Source organism: Ips typographus, linkage group LG1 (assembly GCF_016097725.1).
Source record: "Ips typographus isolate SLU linkage group LG1, UJ_Ityp_2.0, whole genome shotgun sequence".
NCBI classification, from domain to species: Eukaryota; Metazoa; Arthropoda; class Insecta; order Coleoptera; family Curculionidae; genus Ips; species Ips typographus.
Genome location: NC_138422.1, coordinates 28,856,622 through 28,874,806, shown reverse-complemented (window position 1 = coordinate 28,874,806; position 18,185 = coordinate 28,856,622). Strand labels below are relative to the sequence as shown.

Below are 18,185 nucleotides of genomic sequence, written 5' to 3'. Positions count from 1 at the left end.
CAAATTTTGTAGTATTTTTTTATGTTATTGAATAGGAAATTTAATGAGGATTCCAAAAATGTACTTAAAACAGTCATTTTCTTACTCCAAATGGGTTTTACAAGCGATTTTGTCCGTCATTGTTTATTCAAACGGTGTTACTAGCAGTTCAAACTTTGACACCCATTTTTTCCCTGACTGTATTAAATTTTGTAGTGTTGTTTTATGTTATCAGATAGGAAGTTTAATGAGGATTTCAAAAATTTGCTTAAAACAGTCATTTTCTTACTCCAAGTCGGTTTTACAGACGATTTTGTCCCTGACTATCCTTTCAAACTGTGTTTTTGGCAGTTCAAACTTTGACACCGCTTTTCTCCCTTACTGTACCAAATTTTGTAGTATTTTTTTATGTTATTGAATAGGAAATTTAATGAGGATTCCAAAAATGTACTTAAAACAGTCATTTTCTTACTCCAAATGGGTTTTACAAGCGATTTTGTCCATCATTGTTTATTCAAACGGTGTTACTAGCAGTTCAAACTTTGACACCCATTTTTTCCCTGACTGTATTAAATTTTGTAGTGTTGTTTTATGTTATCAGATAGGAAGTTTAATGAGGATTTCAAAAATTTGCTTAAAACAGTCATTTTCTTACTCCAAGTCGGTTTTACAGACGATTTTGTCCCTGACTATCCTTTCAAACTGTGTTTTTGGCAGTTCAAACTTTGACACCGCTTTTCTCCCTTACTGTACCAAATTTTGTAGTATTTTTTTATGTTATTGAATAGGAAATTTAATGAGGATTCCAAAAATGTACTTAAAACAGTCATTTTCTTACTCCAAATGGGTTTTACAAGCGATTTTGTCCATCATTGTTTATTCAAACGGTGTTACTAGCAGTTCAAACTTTGACACCCATTTTTTCCCTGACTGTATTAAATTTTGTAGTGTTGTTTTATGTTATCAGATAGGAAGTTTAATGAGGATTTCAAAAATTTGCTTAAAACAGTCATTTTCTTACTCCAAGTGAGTTTTACAGACGATTTTGTCCCTGACTATCCTTTCAAACTGTGTTTTTGGCAGTTCAAACTTTGACACCGCTTTTCTCCCTTACTGTACCAAATTTTGTAGTATTTTTTATGTTATTGAATAGGAAATTTAATGAGGATTCCAAAAATGTACTTAAAACAGTCATTTTCTTACTCCAAGTGGGTTTTACAAGCGATTTTGTCCGTCATTGTTTATTCAAACGGTGTTACTAGCAGTTCAAACTTTGACACCCATTTTTTCCCTGACTGTATTAAATTTTGTAGTGTTGTTTTATGTTATCAGATAGGAAGTTTAATGAGGATTTCAAAAATTTGCTTAAAACAGTCATTTTCTTACTCCAAGTCGGTTTTACAGACGATTTTGTCCCTGACTATCCTTTCAAACTGTGTTTTTGGCAGTTCAAACTTTGACACCGCTTTTCTCCCTTACTGTACCAAATTTTGTAGTATTTTTTTATGTTATTGAATAGGAAATTTAATGAGGATTCCAAAAATGTACTTAAAACAGTCATTTTCTTACTCCAAATGGGTTTTACAAGCGATTTTGTCCATCATTGTTTATTCAAACGGTGTTACTAGCAGTTCAAACTTTGACACCCATTTTTTCCCTGACTGTATTAAATTTTGTAGTGTTGTTTTATGTTATCAGATAGGAAGTTTAATGAGGATTTCAAAAATTTGCTTAAAACAGTCATTTTCTTACTCCAAGTGAGTTTTACAGACGATTTTGTCCCTGACTATCCTTTCAAACTGTGTTTTTGGCAGTTCAAACTTTGACACCGCTTTTCTCCCTTACTGTACCAAATTTTGTAGTATTTTTTATGTTATTGAATAGGAAATTTAATGAGGATTCCAAAAATGTACTTAAAACAGTCATTTTCTTACTCCAAGTGGGTTTTACAAGCGATTTTGTCCGTCATTGTTTATTCAAACGGTGTTACTAGCAGTTCAAACTTTGACACCCATTTTTTCCCTGACTGTATTAAATTTTGTAGTGTTGTTTTATGTTATCAGATAGGAAGTTTAATGAGGATTTCAAAAATTTGCTTAAAACAGTCATTTTCTTACTCCAAGTCGGTTTTACAGACGATTTTGTCCCTGACTATCCTTTCAAACTGTGTTTTTGGCAGTTCAAACTTTGACACCGCTTTTCTCCCTTACTGTACCAAATTTTGTAGTATTTTTTTATGTTATTGAATAGGAAATTTAATGAGGATTCCAAAAATGTACTTAAAACAGTCATTTTCTTACTCCAAATGGGTTTTACAAGCGATTTTGTCCATCATTGTTTATTCAAACGGTGTTACTAGCAGTTCAAACTTTGACACCCATTTTTTCCCTGACTGTATTAAATTTTGTAGTGTTGTTTTATGTTATCAGATAGGAAGTTTAATGAGGATTTCAAAAATTTGCTTAAAACAGTCATTTTCTTACTCCAAGTGAGTTTTACAGACGATTTTGTCCCTGACTATCCTTTCAAACTGTGTTTTTGGCAGTTCAAACTTTGACACCGCTTTTCTCCCTTACTGTACCAAATTTTGTAGTATTTTTTATGTTATTGAATAGGAAATTTAATGAGGATTCCAAAAATGTACTTAAAACAGTCATTTTCTTACTCCAAGTGGGTTTTACAAGCGATTTTGTCCGTCATTGTTTATTCAAACGGTGTTACTAGCAGTTCAAACTTTGACACCCATTTTTTCCCTGACTGTATTAAATTTTGTAGTGTTGTTTTATGTTATCAGATAGGAAGTTTAATGAGGATTTCAAAAATTTGGTTAAAATAGTCATTTTCTTACTCCAAGTGGGTTTTACAAGCGATTTTGTCCGTCATTGTTTATTCAAACGGTGTTACTAGCAGTTCAAACTTTGACACCCATTTTTTCCCTGACTGTATTAAATTTTGTAGTGTTGTTTTATGTTATCAGATAGGAAGTTTAATGAGGATTTCAAAAATTTGCTTAAAACAGTCATTTTCTTACTCCAAATCGGTTTTACAGACGATTTTGTCCCTGACTATCCTTTCAAACTGTGTTTTTGGCAGTTCAAACTTTGACACCGCTTTTCTCCCTTACTGTACCAAATTTTGTAGTATTTTTTTATGTTATTGAATAGGAAATTTAGTGATGATTCCAAAAATGTATTAAATTTTGTAGTGTTGTTTTATGTTATCAGATAGGAAGTTTAATGAGGATTTCAAAAATTTGGTTAAAACAGTCATTTTCTTACTCCAAGTGGGTTTTACAGGCGATTTGGTCCCTGACTTTTCTTTTAAATTGTGTCTCTGGCATTTTGTATTTTGACACCCCTTTTCTTCGTGGCTTTACTTGATTTTGTAGCGATTTTTTATGTCATTAGATAGAAAATTTAATGAGAATTAGAAAAATGTGCTTAAAAATATGATTCGGTCACTCCAAGTGGGTTTTACAGGCAATTTAGTCCCTTAAACCGTATTCAAAATTTAGATCACAAATAATTGTAATTTATACATATGGAGCCAAATGGAGCGTGAAAATAAATCCGGTCAAGTAAGCAGAGGGTATATGTGACGTCACGATGACGTAATTTGACAGGTTCTCAAATTATGATTTTGACAAATTACGTCATCGTGACGTCACATTTGGTTTAATCGCTCCATGGACCGTCAACTCGTTTGTTCTTGGAGGAAACTAAATATCGCATTGTTTTAGCGGATTTTTGATGGGTTGATCGCGTATTTGTTAAAAATAAACAATGTTAGACTTAAACAAAAAGTAAAAATACACATAATCATCATGAAGAACTAAAATGTCAAGAAATTGGAAATGGTATCATATTGATATCAAGATGTCATAGCTACAAACCATTAGGTTTGTTAGAATCAGAATTTGTCTTAATGTCTTGTTTATAAAACTAGAAATAGATTAAATAGAAGTAGAAGTAGAAAGACAATGGAAGTAGTAGCAGAGTAGAGGAATTTGGTAAAATGATAAAATCAACCAAAGAAGAGCTGGCATAATGCCCAAAAAGAGATGATTTTTGACAGTTAGTTTTGTGCATAACCTCACATTGTGATTGTTAAATATTTTGTTATTATTTTTTAGAAATTTTTTTAATATAAATAACTCGATAAATAATTGGTATAGTTTATTAGGTTGTAACGTGTTAGAACATTGTTTCAAGAAGGAAAAACGCAATATAAGTAGGCAAGTAGTATATTTTAATATGGACTAATTTCAGTACTTTGATTATGTGGAGGGGGCCCACCCCTGGAAATATAACATTTTAATAAAGGAATCTCAAGGGATTATAATATTTGCTAATTTGCTATACCCTGGTGGTGGTTCTTGGTATTTTAATAATACCCACTAAAAACCAAACATACTTGTTGCACTCAAAGCTTGCACTAATGATACTCTATTGTCTTTATTATAACACTTTGATTTAACTTTTTAGCTCATTAACCAATACTGCATTTAGTTTAACAACCTGTATTAAAAAGTTTAGTGCCAACAATGCTTTTGAATTTCTAAACAAAATTGTCATTTTCCTTGCAAGGTTCAAGCAAGAAAAAGACAGTGTCTGTGCTTAAAACTACTTAGTTTAGTAAAACTTTTGAGTAATTTAGATTCAAAATGGACACTACCAGTGATATAACGGAAAACAGTTCATTTGACTTATACCTACAAGAAATTGAAGGTGTTGATGACTACTGGGGTCCTACCTTTAGGTACACATTTCCTCTAAGTAATCTGAAATAGTTTACCTAACTTTTTTTTTCAGAACCATATTTGATAACAATGAACATTCAGAGTTTAAGAAAAAACTTGATGACAGAATCAAGCACCACGACAAAGATATTGAAAGATTGTGTAATGTGTATTACCAAGGCTTTATAGAGTCAGTCACTGAACTGCTAGAAGTAAAGTCACAATCAAAAAACTTGAATGTATAAACTGAATTTTATTAGACTTTCTAATGGGTAAAGTGGTACCTTTTTAGAGTCAAGTTGTCAATGTTGATAAGCAGTTGCAGACATCTTTTCAAGCCTTGGCCAAGTCCGGTTCTGAACTGTTGCAATCTAGAAAAGTGGAGAGTAACATTGCACTGGTAATTGCACAGTTGAAATTGTGCTTGCCTGTGTTTTTGTCTTATTCCAAACTGCAGAAACAAATTGCTGATAAAAGGTAAGTAATTTTTAGTCAAAAAAGATTAAGAGAGTTTTATTAAGTTTTTTATTGTAAGTGTTATTACAATTGTACAATTTGACTCTCCTCCCAATCAACTGTTTTGATATTTCCTTAGTTTGCCTATAAATAAATATTGATGTGGACATCATATGATTTTTGTATATTGAGAACAACTTTTATGTTGGTTTTTCTATTTTGTCCGGTTAACTAAGGTTGGTTCAAATACTAACTAGTTCTAGAAAGCAGTCTAAAACAATATTTATAAGGTGATAAAACTTCCAATAATGTAAAGTAGGTGAAATAAACAGTTTTAGTACACTTTTTCCTGATTAACTTTGATAGGTTGCAAAATGTTCTTTTCACCATAATCCTCTTCCGCTTTAATTAGGATTTAATTACAGGTATTATCCAGCACTAAAAACGTTGGAAGAGCTGGAACATGTCCACTTACCGCATGTTGCCAACTATAGATTTTCAAATCAACTGCAACAAAAAATTCCTAAATACCGCGACAAAATCGAGGCTGCTTCTATGGCCGATTTAAAAGATTTTTTGGAAAATATCCGAAGGTTTTCGCCGAAAATCGGAGAAGTTGCCATGAGACACACTAGTGAACAACTGGCTACCGATCCTACCGTAATTGGTAGGAAAAAGAAACGTAATTACTTGCAAACCGAGTCCCGTAACAATTCAACTGAGGAAGACTTGAGCGCGCAAGAGTTGATAGATTTTTCACCGATATACCGGGGTTTACATATTGCCGACGTTTTAGGGAAAGTGTCCAATTTTGAGATGTATTACAGGTCTGAACGTACAAAGCAAGCCAGACTGGTCTTGCAACCTCCAACCAATATGGTAATTACAATCTACTGCTAACAGAAATTAATCTAAAACGTAACATTTAAAGCACGAATCCGAAGAGGCTTATCGTAACTACATTTACGCGGTGTTGGGATTTTTCATTTTGGAAGATCACGTTCTAAACACAGGCCGTGGATTGATTACCAAAGCGTTTCTGGAAGAAATGTGGTCGGTAGCTTTATCCAAAGTTAGTACCGCACTGCAAACTCATTCGGTAAGTGATTCACACTTTACTGGATTCTGTGTACTAGCTTTGAGTGGGTTTAAGGCTTATTGCACCGATGCCACCTTAGTTTTGAAGATCAAAGACCTGATAATGCTGTTCTGTACTACCCTAAGAAATTACGGTTATTCGGTTAAACCATTGTGGGAACTGGTTAGGGAGTTGAGAGATCATTACACGGAAGTTTTGATGCAAAGATGGGTTCAAGTGTTTAGGGAAATTCTTTCAAAGGAGGACTTTCAACCGATAGTGGTGAGTGTATAAGGCATAATACAGAGTATACTATAGCAAAATACATCAATTGATCTTAAAATAGTAAAAAAGTAGTACCAATTATTTGTGGTAATCTCTGCATTACCAATTTTTCGTTTTGTTTTTAAAGCCGGTCGTCGTTGGTCAGATGGAATTTAGTCAGGGTATCCAGAAAATAATTTCTGGTTTAATCTGTTCAAGTCTGTCAAGGTTAAAAAACTATCTTGTCCTACCGGATTAAGGGTCAAAATATTGGTTATTAATTGAATTTACTTTTAAACTAGCATTCTAGTAGAAAATACATTTTTATTTCTACCTTTCCTTCCACAACATAGAAGCATTCGATTCAAAATCATTAAGAAAAAGTGTCTAGTTCTACTGCTATTGATGGTTAAAGTTGGTCAGTTGGAATTTAGTCAGGGTATCCAGAAAATAATTTATGGTTTAATCTGTTCAAGTCTGTCAAGGTTAAAAAACTGTCTTGTTCTACCGGATTAAGGGTCAAAATATTGGTTATTAATTGAATTTACTTTTAAAATAGCCTTCTAGTAGAAAATACATTTTTATTTCTACCTTTCCTTCCACAACATAGAAGCATTCGATTCAAAATCATTAGGAAAAAGTGTCTAGTTCCAATGCTATTGATGGTTAAAGTTGGTCAGATGGAATTTAGTCAGGGTATCCAGAAAATAATTTATGGTTTAATCTGTTCAAGTCTGTCAAGGTTAAAAAACTGTCTTGTCCTACCGGATTAAGGGTCAAAATATTGGTTATTAATTGAATTTACTTTTAAAATAGCATTCTAGTAGAAAATACATTTTTATATTTCTACCTTTCCCTCCACAACATAGAAGCATTCGATTCAAAATCATTAAGAAAAAGTGTCTAATTCCACTGCTATTGATGGTTAAAGTTGGTCAGTTGGAATTTAGTCAGGGTATCCAAAAAATAATTTATGGTTTAATCTGTTCAAGTCTGTCAAGGTTAAAGAAACTGTCTTGTTCTACCGGATTAAGGGTCAAAATATTGGTTATTAATTGAATTTACTTTTAAAATAGCATTCTAGTAGAAAATACATTTTTATTTCTACCTTTCCTTCCACAACATAGAAGCAGTCGATTCAAAATCATTAGGAGAAAGTGTCTAGTTCCACTGCTATTGATGGTTAAAATTGGTCAGATGGAATTTAGTCAGGGTATCCAGAAAATAATTTATGGTTTAATCTGTTCAAGTCTGTCAAGGTTAAAAAACTGTCTTGTCCTACCGGATTAAGGGTCAAAATATTGGTTATTAATTGAATTTACTTTTAAAATAGCATTCTAGTAGAAAATACATTTTTATTTATACCTTTCCCTCCACAACATAGAAGCATTCGATTCAAAATCATTAGGAAAAAGTGTCTAGTTCCAGTGCTATTGATGGTTAAAGTTGGTCAGATGGAATTTAGTCAGGGTATCCAGAAAATAACACTGGTCGACAAAAAAAATATTTTTTTTTTTGTAACAAAAAGCTGAATAGCATAGAATGGTAAAATGGACCAATATGAATTGAAAACAGCAAAAAAAAAACTTGTAGCACGTAAGGTTTTCTTGTTACGTTAAACAAACCACAAGCGTAGAACGGTATTATAATGCATATGTTATTTATCACAAAATATATTTTACAAGTAATTTAAATCTCTATAGCGACTGTATCTACTTAATAATAAGTTGAAATCTAATAACAATACAAATATTCAAAAAAGTTATTTGAAACACACCAAATAGTTCTATTTTTTTCTTTTGTGTGGGGTGACGTCTTCTCTCTTCAAAAACCAGCAATAGTCACTCATCATGGCTTCATCCCATCGGCCTTGGTACCTTGTTTCCATTGTCCTGATGTCCTGATGGAACCTTTCACCTTGCTCGTCGCTAACAGCGCCCAAATTCTCCGGAAAAAATGATAGATGGGAATGAAGAAAGTGAATTTTTAAAGACATTCGACAACCAAGCAATTTGTAAGATTCCAAAAGTTCCTCAACTATTTGTTCATAATTTTGATCCTTATTGTTACCTAAAAATCCCTTCACCACTCTTACAAATGAGTTCCACGCTCTCAATTTTTCTAAGGTGAGATTTTCCGTGAAATGAACATCTCCCATCAATTTTCTAATTTGCGGTCCAATAAAAATACCTTCTTTTAATTTGGCGTCACTTAACTGAGGAAACACTTGTCTCAGGTACTTAAATCCTTTACCATCTTTATTCATAGCCTTCACAAAGTTTTTTATCAGTCCGAGTTTTATATGAAGAGGAGGCAAAAGAACATTTTTTGGATCTACAAGAGGCTCATACTTAACATTTTGAGATCCAGGTTGAAATGCACTCCTCTCCGGCCAATTTTTTTTTACGAAATGTTCATTTACTGCACGACTGTCCCACAAACAAAGAAAACAGCAATATTTTGTAAATCCTCCCTGAAGCCCCATCATAATTCCTATCACTTTTAGATCACCTCATCTTTTAGATCCTATCATTTTTCTACCGTTTGTTCATCTAGAATTACAAAGTCGTATATGCATATAAACTCCTTTTGGAAGAACGCTCTTTTGTATATAATACTAAAAATATTTAAAAAAAAACAGTAACTACATATGAATTTTGACCTCTACAAATATTTCCTCTTGGTAAATAAGTAATATCCGTTGTGTTAATCCCAAAAAAGCAATTCTTTTGTACAGTTTCATTTTGGCAGTTACGACTTTGTAATTCTAGATGAACGCGTTGTGACGACTCTGCCGAACACGCCTACCGTCGTATTTTAAGCCGCGCCTAAGTTAAGTTTGATTCAGGCTGTCATTTTTTCACCTGTATTGTCACAGTGTGAACCACCCTTAACTTAATCTTGGCTTAAAGTATGACTGTGCAAATGGGGGTTCGTCATATTTGCTCTGCTCCTTCATGCGGGGCTTCAACTCAAACACGGCTATTACTGGCCAACATCAAAAGGTTTAATGAAGCTATTGAAAAAAGTGGACGTTCTAGGACTTTATGGGAATTTTTTCTATTACTAGAAAAGCATAAGCATTGTGAAATTAATGGTCTGACTGGTGTTACAAAAATTGTGTCGGCCAGTGTAATTAATGGTTTAATCTGTTGTCTGTCAAGGTTAAAAAACTGTCTTGTCCTACCGGATTAAGGGTCAAAATATTGGTTATTAATTGAGTTTACTTTTAAAATAGCATTCTAGTAGAAAGTACATTTTTATTTCTACCTTTCCTTTCACAACATAGAAGCATTCGATTCAAAATCATTAAGAAAGTGTCTAGTTCCACTGCTATTGATGGTTAAAGTTGGTCAGATGGAATTTAGTCAGGGTATCCAGAAAATAATTTATGGTTTAATCTGTTCAAGTCTGTCAAGGTTAAAAAACTGTCTTGTCCTACCGGATTAAGAGTCAAAATATTGGTTATTAATTGAATTTACTTTTAAAATAGCATTCTAGTAGAAAATACATTTATATTTCTACCTTTCCCTCCACAACATAGAAGCATTCGATTCAAAATCATTAAGAAAAAGTGTCTAATTCCACTGCTATTGATGGCTAAAGTTGGTCAGATGGAATTTAGTCAGGGTATCCAGAAAATAATTTATGGTTTAATTTGTTCAAGTCTGGCAAGGTTAAAAAACTGTCTTGTTCTACCGGATTAAGGGTCAAAATATTGGTTATTAATTGAATTTACTTTTAAAATAGCATTCTAGTAGAAAATACATTTTTATTTATACCTTTCCTTCCACAACATAGAAGCAGTCGATTCAAAATCATTAAGAAAAAGTGTCTAATTCCACTGCTATTGATGGTTAAAGTTGGTCAGATGGAATTTAGTCAGGGTATCCAGAAAATAATTTATGGTTTAATCTGCTCAAGTCTGTCAAGGTTAAAAAACTGTCTTGTCCTACCGGATTAAGGGTCAAAATATTGGTTATTAATTTAATTTACTTTTAAAATAGCATTCTAGTAGAAAATACATTTTTATTTATACCTTTCCTTCCACAACATAGAAGCATTCGATTCAAAATCATTAAGAAAAAGTGTCTAATTCCACTGCTATTGATGGTTAAAGTTGGTCAGATGGAATTTAGTCAGGGTATCCAGAAAATAATTTATGGTTTAATCTGCTCAAGTCTGTCAAGGTTAAAAAACTGTCTTGTCCTACCGGATTAAGGGTCAAAATATTGGTTATTAATTGAATTTACTTTTAAAATAGCATTCTAGTAGAAAGTACATTTTTATTTCTACCTTTCCCTCCACAACATAGAAGCATTTGATTCAAAATCATTAAGAAAAAGTGTCTAGTTCCACTGCTATTGATGGTTAAAGTTGGTCAGATGGAATTTAGTCAGGGTATCCAGAAAATAATTTCTGGTTTAATCTGTTCAAGTCTGTCAAGGTTAAAAAACTGTCTTGTCCTACCGGATTAAGAGTCAAAATATTGGTTATTAATTGAATTTACTTTTAAAATAGCATTCTAGTAGAAAATACATTTATATTTCTACCTTTCCCTCCACAACATAGAAGCATTCGATTCAAAATCATTAAGAAAAAGTGTCTAATTCCACTGCTATTGATGGCTAAAGTTGGTCAGATGGAATTTAGTCAGGGTATCCAGAAAATAATTTATGGTTTAATTTGTTCAAGTCTGGCAAGGTTAAAAAACTGTCTTGTTCTACCGGATTAAGGGTCAAAATATTGGTTATTAATTGAATTTACTTTTAAAATAGCATTCTAGTAGAAAATACATTTTTATTTATACCTTTCCTTCCACAACATAGAAGCAGTCGATTCAAAATCATTAAGAAAAAGTGTCTAATTCCACTGCTATTGATGGTTAAAGTTGGTCAGATGGAATTTAGTCAGGGTATCCAGAAAATAATTTATGGTTTAATCTGCTCAAGTCTGTCAAGGTTAAAAAACTGTCTTGTCCTACCGGATTAAGGGTCAAAATATTGGTTATTAATTTAATTTACTTTTAAAATAGCATTCTAGTAGAAAATACATTTTTATTTATACCTTTCCTTCCACAACATAGAAGCATTCGATTCAAAATCATTAAGAAAAAGTGTCTAATTCCACTGCTATTGATGGTTAAAGTTGGTCAGATGGAATTTAGTCAGGGTATCCAGAAAATAATTTCTGGTTTAATCTGTTCAAGTCTGTCAAGGTTAAAAAACTGTCTTGTCCTACCGGATTAAGGGTCAAAATATTGGTTATTAATTGAATTTGCTTTTAAAATAGCATTCTAGTAGAAAATACATTTTTATTTCTACCTTTCCTTCCACAACATAGAAGCATTCGATTCAAAATCATTAAGAAAAAGTGTCTAGTTCCACTGCTATTGATGGTTAAAGTTGGTCAGATGGAATTTAGTCAGGGTATCCAGAAAATAATTTATGGTTTAATCTGCTCAAGTCTGTCAAGGTTAAAAAACTGTCTTGTCCTACCGGATTAAGGGTCAAAATATTGGTTATTAATTTAATTTACTTTTAAAATAGCATTCTAGTAGAAAATACATTTTTATTTATACCTTTCCTTCCACAACATAGAAGCATTCGATTCAAAATCATTAAGAAAAAGTGTCTAATTCCACTGCTATTGATGGTTAAAGTTGGTCAGATGGAATTTAGTCAGGGTATCCAGAAAATAATTTCTGGTTTAATCTGTTCAAGTCTGTCAAGGTTAAAAAACTGTCTTGTCCTACCGGATTAAGGGTCAAAATATTGGTTATTAATTGAATTTGCTTTTAAAATAGCATTCTAGTAGAAAATACATTTTTATTTCTACCTTTCCTTCCACAACATAGAAGCATTCGATTCAAAATCATTAAGAAAAAGTGTCTAGTTCCACTGCTATTGATGGTTAAAGTTGGTCAGATGGAATTTAGTCAGGGTATCCAGAAAATAATTTATGGTTTAATCTGCTCAAGTCTGTCAAGGTTAAAAAACTGTCTTGTCCTACCGGATTAAGGGTCAAAATATTGGTTATTAATTGAATTTACTTTTAAAATAGCATTCTAGTAGAAAGTACATTTTTATTTCTACCTTTCCCTCCACAACATAGAAGCATTTGATTCAAAATCATTAAGAAAAAGTGTCTAGTTCCACTGCTATTGATGGTTAAAGTTGGTCAGATGGAATTTAGTCAGGGTATCCAGAAAATAATTTCTGGTTTAATCTGTTCAAGTCTGTCAAGGTTAAAAAACTGTCTTGTCCTACCGGATTAAGGGTCAAAATATTGGTTATTAATTGAATTTACTTTTAAAATAGCATTCTAGTAGAAAATACATTTTTATATTTCTACCTTTCCCTCCACAACATAGAAAGAAGCATTCGATTCAAAATCATTAAGAAAAAGTGTCTAGTTCCACTGCTATTGATGGTTAAAGTTGGTCAGATGGAATTTAGTCAGGGTATCCAGAAAATAATTTATGGTTTAATCTGTTCAAGTCTGTCAAGGTTAAAAAACTGTCTTGTCCTACCGGATTAAGGGTCAAAATATTGGTTATTAATTGAATTTACTTTTAAAATAGCCTTCTAGTAGAAAATACATTTTTGTTTCCACCTTTCCCTCCACAACATAGAAGCATTCGATTCAAAAACATTAAGAAAAAGTGTCTAGTTCCAGTGCTATTGATGGTTAAAGTTGGTCAGATGGAATTTAGTCAGGGTATCCAGAAAATAATTTATGGTTTAATCTGTTCAAGTCTGTCAAGGTTAAAAAACTGTCTTGTCCTACCGGATTAAGGGTCAAAATATTGGTTATTAATTGAATTTACTTTTAAAATAGCATTCTAGTGGAAAATACATTTTTATTTCTACCTTTCCTTCCACAACATAGAAGCATTCGATTCAAAATCATTAGGAAAGTGTCTAGTTCCAGTGCTATTGATGGTTAAAGTTGGTCAGATGGAATTTAGTCAGGGTATCCAGAAAATAATTTATGGTTTAATCTGTTCAAGTCTGTCAAGGTTAAAAAACTGTCTTGTCCTACCGGATTAAGGGTCAAAATATTGGTTATTAATTGAATTTACTTTTAAAATAGCATTCTAGTAGAAAGTACATTTTTATTTCTACCTTTCCCTCCACAACATAGAAGCATTCGATTCAAAATCATTAAGAAAAAGTGTCTAGTTCCACTGCTATTGATGGTTAAAGTTGGTCAGATGGAATTTAGTCAGGGTATCCAGAAAATAATTTATGGTTTAATCTGTTCAAGTCTGTCAAGGTTAAAAAACTGTCTTGTCCTACCGGATTAAGGGTCAAAATATTGGTTATTAATTGAATTTACTTTTAAAATAGCATTCTAGTGGAAAATACATTTTTATTTCTACCTTTCCTTCCACAACATAGAAGCATTCGATTCAAAATCATTAGGAAAGTGTCTAGTTCCACTGCTATTGATGGTTAAAGTTGGTCAGATGGAATTTAGTCAGGGTATCCAGAAAATAATTTATGGTTTAATCTGTTCAAGTCTGTCAAGGTTAAAAAACTGTCTTGTCCTACCGGATTAAGGGTCAAAATATTGGTTATTAATTGAATTTACTTTTAAAATAGCATTCTAGTAGAAAATACATTTTTATTTATACCTTTCCCTCCACAACATAGAAGCATTCGATTCAAAATCATTAAGAAAAAGTGTCTAGATCCACTGCTATTGATGGTTAAAGTTGGTCAGATGGAATTTAGTCAGGGTATCCAGAAAATAATGTATGGTTTAATCTGTTCAAGTCTGTCAACGTTAAAAAACTGTCTTGTCCTACCGGATTAAGGGTCAAAATATTGGTTATTAATTGAATTTACTTTTAAAATAGCATTCTAGTAGAAAATACATTTTTGTTTCTACCTTTCCCTCCACAACATAGAAGCATTCGATTCAAAATCATTAAGAAAAAGTGTCTAGTTCCACTGCTATTGATGGTTAAAGTTTTTAAAGGAAATCGAGTTTCGGAAAAAACTTTGAGCATCAATAGCAATGGAACCAGACACTTTTTCCTAATGACAATTACGTCACAGTATCTTTTTCATCATCCTGTGCTTACTGGACACCCTGTAGAATGTCTGAATAGTTTTTTCCTGGCAGATAAGCAGACTTACACTTACAGTGTAACTTTACGAAATGACGTTTTGCTTCTCTAAGTTGGGGTGGATCGGGTTAGTGTAATTGGGCATCAGACCTGAATTTCCTCCGTGACAGGTTTGCTCCGTTAATTTGCTGATTGAGCTATAGTAGTTCATAATGGCACACCCTGTACATTTATCTGTATTTTAATTAAAGTTTTTCGTCAAACAACAACTACAAATTGTTTAAGAAACAATAAATAACACTCTATAACTTCTGGGGGCTAATAACTTCTGGGGGCCTATTCTTGAAGGCAGTGAACGGAATTCTCAAGAGAAGGGTTGATAGAATGTGACAGAAGAAGCTGACAATGGCGGCTTTATAATTCCCTTCCCTCGTTTCACGAATACGTACCTTGGTGACATCGGTACTCAACAGTTAGAACGTACAAATGGCTTCCCCAAGTCTAGGAACTGTTTCATTGGTTATAAGTTTTGTGTATTGGAAAACATTACTTTTGACTTTTTAACATTTTTTCATTCCACACGTCATTTGTATTTCATTTTACTCGGTTACCAGATGTTGCAAAACAACTATTTTGTTTGTGATCCAGTTGATATACACAACAGTTTTGTTATTACCTAATTCTTTCTCAGAAATAAACGAAAATTATTGTAGGTCCATAACGAAGAAGAATACGAACAAATCCTTCAATCCTTCCCATGGGACGTAGACTTGCCAGACGATATTGTGTTTCCTTACAGTTTTCCATTTTCCAGTATGGTACCCAAAGTCTACCAGCAAGTGAAAGAATTTATTTACGCTTGTTTAAAATTTTCTGAAGACTTAAACTTGAGGTCGGTTAGTTAAAATTTATCGTCAATGCTTTGTTTTAACGGTATTTATGGCGCAGTCAGGTGGAAGTGGACGAAATGATTCGCAAATCAATGAATTTACTGCTAACCAGAACGTTCAGTGGCTGTTTGTCTTCGTCGTTTAGAAGTCCGCACATAACATTGCAAAAAATCACCCAAATCATCATTGATACTGGATATTTGGAGGCCGCCAACGTTTACTTGGATCAGTTTATCTCTAATATAACCGGGTAAACATATACGGATAATACAGGCTTTAATGTTATAGATAATAATTGGGAGGGTTTAGGGAAGAAAGTACAACAATCAATTCGGGGCCGTTGCAAGGCCAGCACGCCATGTTCAGAGTGGCGAGAGAGGACGCGATTCGTCAGATTTGCGAGAAGTTGAAGCAAAAATTGAATGAATTCATAGAGCTGGAGACTTACGAGTGGACTTTGGTGGAGCCTAAAGGTCACGCCTCCAGTTTTATATCCGATATTATTGCCTTTCTGCAAACTACTTTCCATAGTTTTACAGATCTGCCGGTAAGTTGTCATAATGGATGTTTTGTTATGTCTCTGTTTTATTATTCGTTCTCTTTAATTTTATGACATTGTTGATAAATAAGAATAATAACAGTCTTTATTTCGAATTGTGATTAGGATAGAGTACATTATCAACTAATACAAAGGAAATAGCGTCATGGTAAACTATGAACTATGTAGTACTTAAAGATACTTATACCATACATTTTCAGCGATTTTTCCCAAAATACAGATTTCAGAGAATAAGCAATATTTATTTAACAAAATAATCCTCTATAGTGTAGGGTTCTAATTCAATTAGTAAATTTTTTACTTCTTTTTTGAAACTTTTGTCCGTCAATGTTTTCAGCCTGTCTGGTAGGTTGTTAAATAGGCGAATACACATATATTTTGCATTCTTCTCAGTGAGTGTTAATCTATGTTTTGGACAGTTTACATCTTTTTGTCTTGTGTTGGATGTATGATTGACTTTGATGTTAAATAGGTTTTGGTTCTTTTTAAGAAAGATGAGACACTCATATATATAAATTGCATAAACTGTCGTTATTTTATTTTTTTTTAAAGATGGATCAACATTAATCTAATTGCCCTTTTTTGAATTACAAATACATTCTGTATTGAAGTATTTCTACCCCAAAACATAATTGCATACTTCATAATCGATTCAAAGTTGGCAAAGTACAATATTTTAAGGGCCGCCAGGTTCAGATACCCGGAGACAATTCAAATCAGACCAATCTAGAAATTCATCAATCTGCACTCCCAAAAATTTTGTGTTCTTGGCTAGTAATTGGCTCCTGTCAGTGAGAAGTGTATTTCATTAGGTTTCTCAAATGTACCTTGTTTTGTTGAAAAAATAATCACACTTGTTTTTTCCATATTTAAAGCTAATTTATTTTTTTTCAAACCACTCAGAGGTCCTAATAAACAGATCTTTTCCAGACTGAATTAAAGTGCTGATTTCCTCTTGACCTCCAAGTAAATTTGTGTCATCTGCAAAGTTGACAATTTTTTCATTTTCTTTTGCTGTAGAATTCAGATCGTTCATGTAAATTACAAAGAGTAGTGGCCCCAGAATACTGCCCTGGGCTATTCCATGTTGATTTTCTTTTATATTTGATGTGTATGGCTTGCTGTCCCTAAATAGTTGTTTTCTATGAGATAAGTAAGAATCAAACAATCAATTCTAACTCCATAGAGTTCTAATTTTTTTTAACAATAGTTCTTTATCTACACAATCATAAGCCTTAGATAAGTCTAAAAATATACCTATTCCTAGTTTATGGTTTTCTATGTGTTCAAGGATATGACTTGTAACCTGAAAAATATGTAAAGCTTTGACGAATGAACAGCTCAACAAGTAAATTTTAAAGCTTTGTTATTTTGAAACGGAACAGAAATGTAATTCTCAACATACTTGCTAACTTTTGAAGCTAAAACTGACAGACTAAAATTGGGTTAGATCCTCATATTTAATGAATAATTGTGGTAGCACTTCCCAAAGGCACTCTATATTGTAATTCAATTGACAGAAACTAGTTATTAACATGACAGATTTCTTTGTCATTTACAGCCAGAGGTGGCTCAGATGGCATGTAGAGCCGCTTGTGACCACATAGCCAACTCCATGTTTGACATGCTGATGAACGATGAAATCAGGCAAATTTCCATGGGAGCTCTCAATCAGCTCAATTTAGACTTGTTGCAGTGTGAACGTAATCCGCACCTAACTGTAAATTTACTCTGTAAAACAAAGTATTTTTAACAGAATTTGCTGCTTCTGAACCAGTTAAAGGGCTGCAACAAGACGAACTTTTAGCGTATTTCGCCAAGCTGCGCGAATTGTTGGATTTGTTCATATCGTGGGATTGGCCCACATACTTTCACGACTACGCTCAGGACATTAGCCGATATAAAAATGTTCGTCCCGACATTGCCATTATCTTATTAGAAAAGTAAGTATTTTGTTTTAGCTCATTTTGTACGGTCAAATTTGGTTAGACAAAATAACTTGTGTTTTCAGGTTGAAAGAAGGAGACAAAAAGAACATATTTACAGTCTTGAACAAAAACGAGAGAGACAAAAAGAAACTTCTGGAAACAGTCCTGAAGCAGTTAAGACAACTCTCTTTGAAATAAATATTAATAAAGTGCACA

The 18,185-nt window shown here is 32.8% G+C and overlaps 1 protein-coding gene across 3 annotated transcripts; it reads left to right on the top strand.

The window, feature by feature from the left end:
- Positions 1-4,051: 4,051 nt before the first annotated feature.
- On the top strand, positions 4,052-18,180 carry Sec15 (exocyst complex component Sec15). Of its 3 annotated transcripts, none has more exons than XM_081988489.1 (13): positions 4,052-4,209; positions 4,636-4,737; positions 4,791-4,956; positions 5,010-5,194; positions 5,599-6,052; positions 6,105-6,272; positions 6,327-6,533; positions 15,306-15,484; positions 15,541-15,732; positions 15,792-16,029; positions 17,603-17,744; positions 17,798-17,984; positions 18,053-18,180. In XM_081988489.1, the coding sequence occupies exons 2-13, from the start codon at positions 4,643-4,645 to the stop codon at positions 18,165-18,167; spliced, it is 2,328 nt and encodes a 775-aa protein (XP_081844615.1). In that variant the 5' UTR covers positions 4,052-4,209; positions 4,636-4,642; the 3' UTR covers positions 18,168-18,180. The 3 variants fall into 3 exon arrangements, with proteins under 3 accessions (XP_081844615.1, XP_081844622.1, XP_081844626.1); XM_081988496.1 differs by having other exon boundaries at positions 4,071-4,213; XM_081988500.1 differs by having other exon boundaries at positions 4,080-4,209; positions 4,628-4,737.
- Positions 18,181-18,185: the final 5 nt, after the last annotated feature.

What these genes read in the sequence shown, in the direction of transcription:
- Sec15 (XM_081988489.1), top strand. Translation starts at nt 4,643, where the DNA reads ATGGACACTACCAGTGATATAACGGAAAACAGTTCATTTGACTTATAC. An exon ending in TACTGGGGTCCTACCTTTAG is followed by an intron (nt 4,738 to 4,790) that starts GTACACATTTCC and finishes TTTTTTTTTCAG; the next exon opens with AACCATATTTGATAACAATG. An exon ending in TGCAACCTCCAACCAATATG is followed by an intron (nt 6,053 to 6,104) that starts GTAATTACAATC and finishes TAACATTTAAAG; the next exon opens with CACGAATCCGAAGAGGCTTA.